The 13,485-nt window shown below is 40.3% G+C and overlaps 1 protein-coding gene across 5 annotated transcripts in view; it reads left to right on the forward strand.

Moving 5' to 3' along the window:
- ndrg4 (NDRG family member 4) overlaps nucleotides 1-13,485 on the forward strand; it is a 62,620-nt gene that overhangs the window by 42,472 nt on the left and 6,663 nt on the right. For 3 of the 5 annotated variants that reach the window (XM_005748783.1, XM_005748784.1, XM_005748785.1), the window contains 10 exons: nucleotides 3,542-3,647; nucleotides 6,235-6,355; nucleotides 6,995-7,057; nucleotides 7,473-7,533; nucleotides 7,627-7,713; nucleotides 7,819-7,875; nucleotides 8,453-8,556; nucleotides 8,685-8,741; nucleotides 9,115-9,166; nucleotides 13,028-13,075. In XM_005748783.1, the coding sequence (XP_005748840.1) occupies nucleotides 3,542-3,647; nucleotides 6,235-6,355; nucleotides 6,995-7,057; nucleotides 7,473-7,533; nucleotides 7,627-7,713; nucleotides 7,819-7,875; nucleotides 8,453-8,556; nucleotides 8,685-8,741; nucleotides 9,115-9,166; nucleotides 13,028-13,075 (756 nt within the window). Of the gene's footprint in view, nucleotides 1-750; nucleotides 979-3,541; nucleotides 3,648-6,234; nucleotides 6,356-6,994; nucleotides 7,058-7,472; nucleotides 7,534-7,626; nucleotides 7,714-7,818; nucleotides 7,876-8,452; nucleotides 8,557-8,684; nucleotides 8,742-9,114; nucleotides 9,167-13,027; nucleotides 13,076-13,485 lie in introns of those variants that run through there. The other 2 variants (XM_005748786.2, XM_005748787.2) reach the window with 2 other exon arrangements.

The following is a 13,485-nucleotide window of genomic DNA, read 5'->3' on the forward strand; positions in this document are numbered from 1 at the left end:
ATCTATTCCCATCATGTTGCTTTTTTGTGCTATGCTACTTTATCCTGCTGATGTATATCATCTGCAACACACGCTGAGGTGTTGCCACTGATTGCTCACTGTACTCTGTGTACATTGTCTTCACCAGTTCAATACCTGTCAGTACCTAAATGTCTGACCTCTTTGGCTTCATGTGACTCACTCACCCCTCATTCTTTGGCCCACGTGACTCCTTTGCTGTAAACCTCTGTCTAGTTAAATGCTCCTCGCTGGTACTTAACTTCCAGGAATGCAAACATGTACTGAGTTTTGCTTGTTGCTTGCCCCAAAGGTTGGTGTCTGAAGCTCAGATTAAACATGAACAAAGTCTCACATACTCAGCTATACTCAGCTCAATCAGGTACAAGTAATCTCTGTGAGTCAAAAGCTCAGTTTTCTCCTTTTGGCTTTTTATGATATCCTTTAACTGCATAATAATCAATCTCATTACCACATTAAATGCCATGTCCAGTCTGGCACACAGTAAAGGCTTTTAACAAAACGTTTTCTATAATTCATGAAGAGGAAAAGGCTCAAAGGTAACTGGTTGCTGAGAAAAACAGCAAAGCAAAACAAGATCAAAAGTAGAGCAGTGGTGCTGATGCGAGAGCCACAGAAGACTCACAGGCCAGCGGACCAATCCGGGGGAGGGGAGGCAGCACGGTGAGCCAATCGTCTCCGGCCTGCCTCGGGTGCCTGCAGCATGTCAGAGAGAGAGAGTGGGAGTGGGGAGGGCGGCTCCAGCTCCTTGTTTAAGAGCGTGGCTGGGAGCGCAGCAAAGCAGACAAAGACTGCAGCATCCACTAGCCAACCCTTCGTCCTGCAGACCACCCTCACCAGGACCTAGTCCCGTAACACAGGAGAGGTCTGGCTGCTCGCTTGCCTGTCTGCACCCTCCTCTTCTTCTTCATCAGCTGAGTGTAGACTTGAGAGGGAGCCATGCCTGAGTGTTGGGACGGGGTGAGTGACTGATCAGGACCAATCCTGAGTGTCATCAACACCACAAACACTGCTTTTCCTGCTCTTTGCCAGTTCATTTTGTGATGCTTCTGTTTATTCTGAATCATATAGAACGCAGGTGTTACTGCAGGAGATAAAAGCAGCGTGTTTTCTGTGTACTGCTGTGTGCTGCTGTTTTGTATTCAGCTGAAACTGCAGCGTCAGTGTCAGTTGATGGGCTGCTCTGACTCTGGCCCACTGACACACTTAAGCGCACTAACACAGATTCTGTGCAATGCTCTGATGCACATACCTCTGCAGACGAGGGCGTGTGGGGCAAGTGTTAATCCTTCTGCAGTGTCATTTATGCAACCTTGAAGCAGACGAGTAAGGTTGGTGCATACTTGGGATGAGATGATGAGATGAGATAGCCTTTATTTGTCAGTTGCAGGTCTTTTGCCCACAACCGAGATGACAGACCTTGCCGACCGTACATACAATACACAAACATCACATTGGGGAGACAGGTCAGGCTAGGTAGCCTTCTCTTTCTGTTCACCTAGTTTTGTAATACAAACGAAATAACATAATTCGCTTTTGTCATGTTGCTGCACAGACGGTTATTGTTGGAAGCTTGGATTCTCTCTTAAAGATATCGCAATTATCTGAGGAGCTCATGTGTCTGTGTAATGTCACTACAACAGACTGCAAACAAAGCCTCTGATGCAGTAACTGCCTCAAATTAGAATGCTGATTGCAGATAACACTGATGTTAACGCTGAAATAATAGAGAGATAATCTGGCCGGATTAACTCCTAGCTGTTGGCTGCATGACTATTTGCTGCTAGAAGAGAGGATTATGTGGAATTTTGTCACTTGGCTGCATCCGTGGCACTGCTGTATTTCTGCGCTGTGAGTCATTTGGGAGTTATTTAAATAACTCCACAATGATTGTGTGTTATTTTAGAAGAAGCAGGCAGGGCGTCAGAGATGCTGCAGATTGACAGCAGCAGGCTGACAGAGAATTTAAGGCAGTTGTTTCTCTGCATCTGAACAGTTTAAGGTGTGAACGGATGCTGAGGGGAGGACAGTAATGGCAGCCTGTCAGCGTGTGTTTGCTTCAGAGTGGAAAATATAGACCAGAGTGGGAGCAGCATCAATAAAGGCTTCAGTGCAGTTTACCGCCTGAACCTGGCATAATAATCCCAAAGCATCACTCTGCTGTGTGTGTGTGTGTGTGTATTAGTTGCGCAGTTGATGGTTTCTCATATTTCCTGCCTCCATTTTGAGTTTGGCTTTTTGTGGTCAGCAGATGCTGACAAAATGTGGGTCATAACTCGACACATTTGCACACATAAGTTATTTGATGATGTCACATCGGTAAAAAACACAGGACTCATATTCTCTGAAATATGATTTTTTTTCCCCTATTTGCATATTTGGAGCTTTTAAATTGCCAAGGATTTTATACTAAGCATTCGTGCGAGTCTTTTTGCATACAAATAACGATTATTGTTTATTATTAATAACAACAATAATAAAAGAGCATCTCTAGTAGATTCTGCATTATTTCGATGTAAGTCGGGATGCGCAGATATACATCAGCATCGGCTCAAGACGTTTATTTATATGACATCTTATTTTTCCCTCGAGGTAAACATATCAACATTCCAACAAAAATATAAATGCAAACAATAAAGCTAACATAGATCAGCCCAAATCACAGATATGGATCGCTAATATTCATCTGTCATGTTTCTTATTCTGAATGTGAAACAGAGAGTTTGACAGTTTATTTTTTTAAACATTGTTTTCTGCCAAAATAAAATAAACATATAGAAAAAAATATCAGCATTTACTCTTTTTAAGCATCAATTTCTGTTTCTGTATTAGCAGTGGTTTTATTTTAAAGTGTTACCAAAGGTGTACAAAGGTTATGAAGATTAGCTTAACCCTCATCAGAAGTGACAGTTTCCAGTTTAGAGACCGTTGAGCTGTTTTCAGAGTTGGAGCCTCAAACTCACAAGAACCACACATGGTGTCTCCCACTGGTGTAAGACTGGATGACAGTTTGTCAGTCAGTCCAAAGGCTGTCATGACTTTTACTGAAAGTCTCCACACAATTTGCAGCTGAAATTTTTTTAGTTGTTTTTGCAATTTCTAAACAGTAGTTAGCCACTGATACTGAAATAGTTTTCATATTTCATATTCCTGCTTTTAAAAAAAGTCCATCAGAGTCTGGACTCTAGACCTTGAAAGCCACTGACTGTTGAATTATTTAAAACACGACCTTCTAAGTAAATTAATGTCCAATAGATCATCTGTAGGATTATCCACTAATTATCGCTGCACTTGCCTCTGTCATGGAAGATTAATGAGGAGCGTAGTGTGAACTGGCTATTAATGAGAAAAGAGCAAGTTCAACAAGAAGCAGGTGAAATTATGAGTGTTTAATGTGTGCTGGCGCACAAAGGGAAACTCTTGCAATAACGGATTAATGAGGACATCTGTTCACCCTCGAAGGAGTTGTTTGGCGACTATGTGCGAACCACCAGGTAAATGTCTGTTTTTGTGTATTTCACAGGAACATGATGTTGAGACCCCTTATGGGATGCTGCATGTGGTGATCCGAGGGGCGCCCAAGGGAAACAAGCCCGCTATCCTCACCTACCACGATGTGGGACTGAACCGTGAGTATTGTGTTGGTGTCTTAACAGATGCTCCTGTTTCTGCACTTATCAAAGGTGATAATTGGCTTTCTACCTTTACTTTGCACGCTCACACACACACAAACACACACTTTTTCAGCCTGAGTCACATTTAAAAGAAACACGTGTATTTGGATTTTTATTAATTAATTTCTTTAAAAAAAAATTGTTAAAGAAATCAACTTGATATAAACTGAATGTGTCCCATTCAAGAAAATGTCTTTTGACCAGATTACATGAAATGAACATTTTACGTTGTAATCAATGACTTAGAGTCAGCAGTTTGGGGCATGTATACTATTTCAGTGGTGGACGGTCATCGTAACCATGGTCAAATATTTGTGAATCATGCTTTATAGTCTTGGCTCTCCATGATGTCAGCTCTCGCCATGAACACAGGAGAAGCCCACACCTAATGTTCAAACCTGCTGTTTACAAGAACCAGCCAATCAGAAGAAACTTGGCATGAACATGAAAGTGTCTCTGTGTTTCTGACAGACGATGCACTGAGTCACTGCACCAGAGTCCAGTACAACATAATTAAGGATTAATTTGAAGAGGGACTCATTCAAAGCTCCTTCAGTCGTTTCCAATCACCAATATAAAGGTTTCCTCTAAAACTAGCACAGCAAAGACTTCATCATCTCACAGAGACAAATCAAAACCATTAAATTACTTAAAAAGCTGTGTGCATTTGGTGCTTGACAAGATTAATTATCTTTGACAAGAAAATATGTTGTCATCATTAGATAACACATCATCGCGACTTGATTTTCATTCCATGCACCAAGAGCTGGATGCTGTCATGACACTCCCATCATTGAGCAAAGGCACTGCTGCACTTACTTTAATTTAATTTAATGAGGCATATACATAGGTGGGGTAAAAATAAAAACAATGAAAAAAACCAAAGCATTTGTCTTAAATTGAGATGCTGAGAGGCATCGATGAAATGTAGGTCAGAAAAACATGGACATCCTGCAGAGGGAGGCGAGGCGGCGCCAGCGACACTGCGGTGCTGCTTTGATGGGTGGAGGTGGGATAAGGAGGGTGGGGTGAATTAGGACGGTATGAGAGGAAGCAGAGGTGATATATGTATGACTGCAAATATCTGACTACATTTTTCTGCATCAGTCTGTCTCAGGTGGTGAAAAAACCCACATAAATCCACTCACTCCAGACAAAAAGTACACACAAATATATATTATTATGCATATAGAAAATGTTCTGCTGCTGCAGCAGAACCACAAGGCTATTAGTATTCACAGCTAGTCACTAAATCAGTTGACTGCAGCACACAATCACATAGGATGGAGCAAGAGCGAGAGATGAAAGGAGTCACAGTAAAAAATAGAAAGCATAAAGAAAAATTGGTGGGGGGCTTATTGTTCCATTAAAATGACTCCCAATCAGCAGATGGCACAGCAATCTGCCAGTTCCCTCTATTAAAAACACAGATCAAGAGAGAACAAGAGAACAGGAGGGGGCTGGGAAAAAATAGAAAGTGAAATAAAGATAAAGACATTAGGAGTGCAGCAAAAAGACAGAGAGGCCGAGGGAGAGGAGAAGGGCTCATTTAAGAAGTAGAAATCAGGTCACGGAGTAGAAATTGTTAGGAAAGAAAACAAAGTGTGCATCTAATTGTACAGGATGCAGGGCATGGGAAATAAAAGGAGAGGAAGAACGAGAGGCAGATAAAGAAAGTACAGAGGGAGAAAGTAGGTCACGGAGTCAGTAGGAGTATAATGTGAAAGAGCTGAGCGGTGATTCAGCGTGTTGGTGATGAGAAACTTCTCACGTCAGTGGTCACGTAGCATTCGTATTATTGCCCGCAAGCCGGCACTGCGGCAAAGTCAGAGCGTCCAGCTCCCCTCCCCTGATTTTCATCTCTAGCCTAGTTGTCTTGTTAATTGGTCCGTTTAATTAGCATTGCTCAGGCAGAGCCCAAGGAGGAAACAATGTTGCTGCATGGCTTGACTGAGTCTGACACACATGAACAGAAAATAGGCCAACTGCAGAGCCGGTGGGAGGAGGGCATAAGAGAACTGACATCTTTTATACATGAAGCTATTTCAGAATCTAATGTTCTCTGTGGTGGTTCAGGAAATAGAGCTCTACAGTGAGGGAAATCCTCCGTGACCCTGGAAATAAATCAGACATTCCTTCCAAGAAAAGAATATGGATCCTCTCTTTTTTGTGCAATGAATGTCCCACTACTGCATATGCAGCATCTCCACGGAGCCCTTGGCTATTCTCACTGTTTTCTCATCACCAAGCATCAGTGACATTTGAAGATCATTTTCAGACCATTTTGTAAAGTGTAAAAACCACATTAAAATAAAGAAATTCATCAGTTCAGTTAGAAACAAAGGTGAATAAAAGCTGTGTGTCAGATTTGCTAGAAGGAGACTTTGCCTTTCCTTGCTGGCAGAGGATGAACTGCACAGATGGCCACCTTCAAGATCCTCTCAGAGTGTGGTGCACATTCAATGTGATCACGTTCCTCTGCTCCCAGCCCTCCGTCCTCTCACCCCGTGCTACCTCTGCTTATTTCCTCACTCTCCTACAGACAAGCTGTGCTTCAACACTTTCTTCAGTAATGAAGACATGCAGGAGATCACCAAGCATTTTGTGGTGTGCCACGTCGATGCCCCGGGACAGCAGACTGGAGCATCACAGTTCCCACAAGGGTACAAAAAACACATCGAATGAATGGAGAATTATTTATTCTTCCCTGATTAATTATCTCGTGTTTAGTGGAGTCATTTACAAACTGAGAAGTTTTATAGGTTTTTATGCCTTAAATCATTAATTGAATTAATGTCTTAAATTGTGATATTCCCTTTATTGATTATACTATAGAATAATTTTATTATCTAGTTTTATTGTATTTATTTATGGGGGTGTAATGGTTTTACATTTGAAAAGTCTTATTATGAGCTGGCCAGTCCAAAAATTATTATTATTCAAACTTCTGATTCCTATTAAGCAGTTTCCTTAATAGGAATCACAACAAACAGAAAGACAAAAAGGGTAATTTCATTCATCAATGGTCATCGATGATAGTGCAGAATCTGTTTAAACATGAGTGCAGATAGTGCCATTATCTAGAACCATTAACTGAGGGGAACAAAGACGTCACTGAACCGTCCAGATCCTGCACATAGAACTCTATATAATTACTTTCACTTTAAACAGCGCCCATTTACACAGCATAACGGGTGGTTGACATTTGAAAGAAAAATGTTGGGAATAACTCATCTGAGTTCTGAATCTGATAGATTTTTAAATTGTTTCGAGTGAAATGAGTCATTACTTTCTCTCCATAGGTACCAGTACCCCACCATGGACCAGCTGGCTGGCATGCTGCCCACTGTTGTGGAGCACTTTGGGTGGGTGCTCTGTGCTTTGAATTTACAAAAATTCTGTATTTTTTCTTGTATTTTCATGTTAAATTGTTCAAAATCAGAGAAAAATGTTTCTGCTCCCATTTGTGTTCTACACAAAATCACCTCACATGAAAACGAGTGTCATGCATTTTCAGTTCATTTAATGACAACTGTAGAAAATTAATTTATAGGACTAGAAAATATCAGATGTTGCCAGCTGGATATAATTTTAGTCTGAGCCTACAGTACCTTTCATGTCTGAGATATAGAACACTTGTTCTTTGCACGTATAAATTTCCCATCTGTGTGTCCTACAGTAGTTTTCTGTCATGTAGGCACTGCAGCAATACTTGTGGTATCCACACATATGAATTATTTAAACCATTGCATCCTTATTTGTCTCGTTGATCTTGTTTAGATTCAAGAGCATCGTTGGAATCGGTGTTGGAGCTGGAGCTTATATTCTGGCCAAATTTGCTGTAAGTCAAAAGTTATTCATTGTTATTTATGAAACAACAATAGCATTTCCATTTCCAGGTGTGCAAAAAGATTCTATTGTCTTTTACGCACAGCTGATCTTCCCTGAGCTGGTAGAGGGTTTGGTTCTGCTCAACATCGACCCCAATGGCAAGGGATGGATTGACTGGGCTGCTACCAAGGTACCTCTCCTATACTGTGTCCATCCATTAATCCATCCATTTTCACATTTATCAGCCTACGTATGCCTTTTATATTTCTCATTGCAATAACTCTGTTTCCCTTAGCTGTCAGGTCTGACCAGCGCTCTGCCGGATACGGTGCTGCCACATCTTTTCAGCCAGGTAAACTCACCTTTAAACATAATGTTGTTTAATTTCCAGTGTGCTTAAGTTTCTGAGGTCAAAGTCATTGCAGGTGAAAACCATAGAAACCTAACCCTAATCCAAACCCCATTAGAATATGAGATTTTTGCTCTCTTCAAAAACTGTTTATGCCAGGGAAAAAACATTGTAATTGTCCAAAAAGATTACAGTTACAGTTATTGTTCAAGCATGACGGGAAAACAGGAAGAAAATATGTTTACTGTAACTCTTTGAAGTTTAATAACAGGTTCCTCATTCTAAGAAGCAATTATGGTTTTCTTTGTTCCTTGATTGACAAAACTTTGGGGAACAATTTCATCATAACACTGAAAACAAACATCAAGTACCAAAGGTACAGGTACGGTTAGGGTTTGCATTCAGCACCAGTTCAGTGGGGGCTAAACCTCACAGAGCAGCACAAAAATCCTCACAGAGCACCACAAAAATTTTAAGAAATACAATTTTAATAAAGTAATTTTGTCATCATCCAATTCGACTGATTATTTATTCTTGTATAACTGCGAGTACTACTGACCACAGCTGTATTTCTGTGCAGGAGGAGCTGGTGAGCAACACAGAGCTGGTGCAGAGCTACAGGCAGCAGATCAACAACAACATCAACCACTTCAACCTGCAGCTTTTCTGGAACATGTACAACAGGTGGAAGCTCAAACTCAGTGTATTTTTAAGTCATATAAATATATGTAATATGAATAATAAACGTAACAACAAACATAAACACACAGCGTTTTTTTTTAAACTCGTCTATCTTGTCTTGCCCCTTTCAGTCGGAGGGACTTGGAGATGAACCGCAGTGGGACAGTGCTTAACGCCAAGACCCTGAAGTAAGTCTTCAGATGTGCCATCACAGCACAGTGTTTTCTAAGGTTTAGTGGAGATTAAAGCTTTTATTTTTGTTAATTTTGGACAGACTGACACACCACTGGAATCAGCTGACCAGCTGTTAGAATAATGAGTTTCTTGTGTTGAGTAAATACAGTCACATGATATTATAAACAGCTATAAAAGATTAGATAATATAATGTAAAAGATTCTCTTGTAAAAGGCATCTTCAAACATGTAGTCTGGACCCGACAGCAGAACAACAGACATAGATTTAATCTGAGAGAGTTACGTGTGCTGTAAGTGATAATTAGCAAAATCATGTCAATGCTTAAAATTTTTAAGATGTTCACAAAGAATACTGATGGCCTCTAGGTGTCCTGTGATGTTGGTTGTTGGAGACAATGCGCCTGCAGAGGAAGGAGTGGTGAGTCATTGTTCTTTTTCTTTCTGTTTGTCTAAAGCCAGTTACGACAAACAAAAAATCTTTCAGTTGGATTCATATTTTATATTCATTACTTGGATAGCTACACTGATCAAAATCTTCTCTTTCCTACTTGCAAAACATCAAAACTTTACATTTATTCCGACCAATGTTTCTGGCAATGTGACAAACATTAGTCTAGTCTACACTCTTTTAGCTTTGCTTTTGGTCTCCACCAGCTCCTTAGAGAAAGATCTGGTTCTTTAGTTGCTAAATGCTCACGTGTTAATCACTAACTGTGTCTGTCTGATGTAGGGAATCAAGTGTAAAGGGAAATTTAAGGTGTGTTGCCACCAATAAGGACACCATGAATGCACTAAAGCTCCATAAAGACAACTGTAATGCTTGACCAATGCATTCATCGGGGTATTTAACAAGAAAATACACTCTCCCTGTTTAGGTACCAAACATGATCCCGCACAGGTTTTATATTGGTCACACCCCAAATGGCCTTAAACCATTAGTAGCAGAACCTCTACTCTGTTACCATTAAAGCACTTTAATAACAGCTGAATAAGTAGCTGAAACCCCTAAACGCTCATTAAAGCTGAAGATTCAGTGGATAAGTCTCTGCAGGTTTTAAACATTTCTCACTTGATGAACTTATCTTTGATAAAATGTGCAGAGTGGGATCACTTAGGCTTGTATGACTATTTTGAGGGGACTTGGAATTAGTCTGTGACCTTTTTGTCTCATCATGTAGTAGCCGTGCTTCATCAGTTTCTTTTCGTCTTTATGTTGCTTCTATAAATTCCCCACAGAGCTGACTCAGTTTGTCAGAGTAAATAAAAATTAGCTTACCAGCAGACCCTCCCCTCCTTCTTCCTCCACCTGTTCTCACTCTGTTCAGTATTTTGTTCTCACTCTGTGCTCATTCATGAATAAAGAAACAGGTCAGCCAGCAGAGACATCTCTACAAGCCTCCTTCTCCCCTGCCTGTCTGCATTACTATAGGTGTACTATAGGTGTGTGTGTGTCTATTTGCGTACGTGTTCTCCAGAGGCCAGATGGCCTCGCTCTCGCTCTGGGGCTGTCTGAAGTGGCCCAGATATGTGTGCTTCTGCACCAGTTAATCTGCCGCCTGTTCAAATTGATATCAAATCACTCCATCCTCTGTGAGATGGAGAACGAGATGTTGTTATAAAACCTCTTGAAAAGATAGAAGGATGGAGAGATGGAAGCAGGGATGGAGGGAAGGGAAGCGAGGAAGTGAGAGATGTGAACAGAGGTTAATTTATTGGATGTGACAGATGGAGGTCATATTAATATTTCATATCTGCTGATATGACCAGCTGAGGCTGCGGAGTATGCTCCACTTACTTTACGCTTTTCTTTCTTCCTTTTTTTAAGCATAAATATACGGCACATTTTGTACATATTCTTATACATATTTCCCTTTACTTACTAATTTGCATGCTCCATCTGCCTGGCAATTTTGCAATAAAGGCAATAAAGGCTATTTCTATTCCATTCTATTCTGTTAATGCAGAGTGAGTGGAATATGGAGAGATGCATATTTATAAGAGTCACATTTGCATTTCCTGCAACTAATTTGCAACTGTTTTGTTGTAGCTGTGCAAATAATTTGTAATTGATATGCAGTTTTGTATCAGCAGATGAAGCTTGTCTAAAAAAATTTTTAAGAAAAATTCTTATTTTATTCAAAAAAGTGCAGATGTGCATTCATCTCACAGTTATACGTGTTTATTTTGTCAAGATTACCAAAAATGTATTTTTGGAATCTGTGTAAAGGATTAAAGATTAAATGCAGCAGAGAGCAAAAGCATGTTCTCGTTGGTTTCTGTGTGATGCCCTGAATGTGCTTTTGCATGTCCACATGTGAGCAGTTTGGCAACGTTTGTGTTTCTGTGCACATCTGTGTGTGCACACACTGCGGATGAATCTTATCCTGCTGGAGTGAGTCATCTCTGCAGCATACTGCAGTATCTGGGTCGTCTCCATATATGGACTATACATTCACCGTCTCTGATAAAGTCCTGACACTGTTTATCTTGGAGTTGAAAGTTTTCCATCTATAGCAAGTGTTTCAGTGTGTGTTGAAAGCACGCCAGCACTCTATATGGGTTAGTAGTTTAAGGTGTGTCGTGTCTTTTTTAATTATAGCAAGCAGTTTCATTTGGCTTTATAGCTGTTGCTTGCTCACTGCAATTTGCATTTTTAGATCTTAGACTTGATTCTTGCACTGAAGTCTAAAATCAATAGAATTAGAATATCTTCATTAAGATAGGCCAACGGTGGATGTTAGTTATGAACTCACTGTCAGCTCACATTTCCCCAATCAACCTTTGAGTGTGTTCATATGTAAGGTTTGGCACAATATGGCCAATCACATGGACACGAACAACAGCAGAGCCCCAAAAAGAAAACCAAGCAATATAGCCAAACAGATCTGAGGAATTAAAAAATATAATCCAAGCTAAAAGTGACACAGTAAAACCCGTATGGAAGTCTCCGCAGCATATGCAGTATATTAGGCATAACTGGTTAAATGGTACATGACATGTACCATTTAGGCGAGCCGTATGGAATTATTAAAGGACCCAAGATGCAGCACAACTGAGGTGAGGAAGCTTTATTAAAGGAGCGTGCTCAAACAAAGGCGAGGGTGGCAAAAACAGAACTGAGTAAAACCTAAACTGGGAAAACTAAGCATAGAAAACAAACCTGAAACCTAAAGACACATGGGGATGCAGGAGACATGGAGAGACAACCAGCGACGACAGAGGAAGACACGCAGACAAACCAGCAACTAACAGAGGCAGACAGGTTTAAATACGGAGAAGGATAACGAGGGAATGAGACACAGAAGGCGGGCACAGCTGGGAGTAATCAGACATGACAGGACAGGGAAAACGTGAACTGAACATACTGAGATCAGACACGGACCTTCAAAGTAAAACAGGAAAAACACACACACTCATGCAAAGACACAGACTCAGAGACTTGGGCTAAACACAGAGACCTGACTACACTAGAGGTAATACACAGGCAGGGATGACACCAAACAGAGGGAGCACAAACTAAACCCTGGGAAACTAAAACACAACAGTCATAATACATAAAACTATCAAAAGTAAAAGTACAAAAAGTCACCGACCCAGGACCATGACAATCCGTCACATTTGCTCAATCAGAAGAGGGTGAGCTCTGCCTATACAGCTTACCTGTACAGGAAAAATCCAGAATCTGTTCTAATGGTCATCAAACCATGTTTTTATTGATTTATACTGAGGTTTCAAAACTCATCATAAAGGTACAGTGGAGGTCATCCAATGTCAACTTTATGGGGGAAAGAGTTAACTCTAAGAAGCCAGTGTTATCTTGTGTTGTCTTGTGTTATCTTGTTAATCTCTTTTAAGTGTTGCTGTATTTGGTATGTGTGCAGAAAATTACATAGTTTGGGAAACAAACTGATCATGGTGTCACCAATCTTGCTAGTGTGACTTTTGGCCCCTGGCTCTGTATTCTGCAACAATTTTTGACGTAACCAGTGAGGCCATGCAAACCACTACTATAAAAACAGTAGCTCACTTATTTTGCCTGAGAGTAAAGGAACGCCTTTCAACAATATATTTTTGTGTGTTATTACGTTTTTAGTAAAACACTCTGAATTTCCCTGTATCTAAATAAACGTGATTGTACTTGAATGTTATCTGTAAATGTGTGGACATTTCTGTTATGTTGCCTGATGAAGTCATCACAAAGCATGCAAAAAGACATGATTGTTCTTGTTGTCGCATCTGATCTGACTTAGTCAGCTCAACCTGCTGTTTTGTCTTTAAGGTCGAGTGTAACTCCAAACTGGACCCGACCAACACCACCTTCTTGAAGGTAAACGTTTGCTCTCGTTTCACCTACTGCTGCTGTAGATTCACTGAAGCAACATTTTAAAGTCGAAAAGTAGACGTGTGATCATCAGCAATAAAACAACTTGTTTCAGTTTTCAGTAATTTTCTAAAAAGCTAAAAAGCTATTTTGACCCTTTTTACTTTAGTGTTGTGTTGTTCAAAGAAATATGTTTAATTTTGGTAAACATCCTAAATAGCTATTTCTTACAGTTTTTCTCCGTCGCTTTGGTGCGTTTCTCAGATCAGAATTGAAATTCTCATAACTATTAGTTTAACCTCCACAACACTCAGTCATTTGTGCACATCATAGTAGCAATTTCTCCTCTCTCTGAACAAACTGCAAATGATTTTGGACATGAATCAGTTGCTTCCATACATTCCCTGCTGCTTTCT

Source organism: Pundamilia nyererei, unplaced genomic scaffold (assembly GCF_000239375.1).
Source record: "Pundamilia nyererei isolate P.nyererei 1_Seehausen unplaced genomic scaffold, PunNye1.0 scaffold00229, whole genome shotgun sequence".
Lineage (NCBI taxonomy): Eukaryota > Metazoa > Chordata > Actinopteri > Cichliformes > Cichlidae > Pundamilia > Pundamilia nyererei.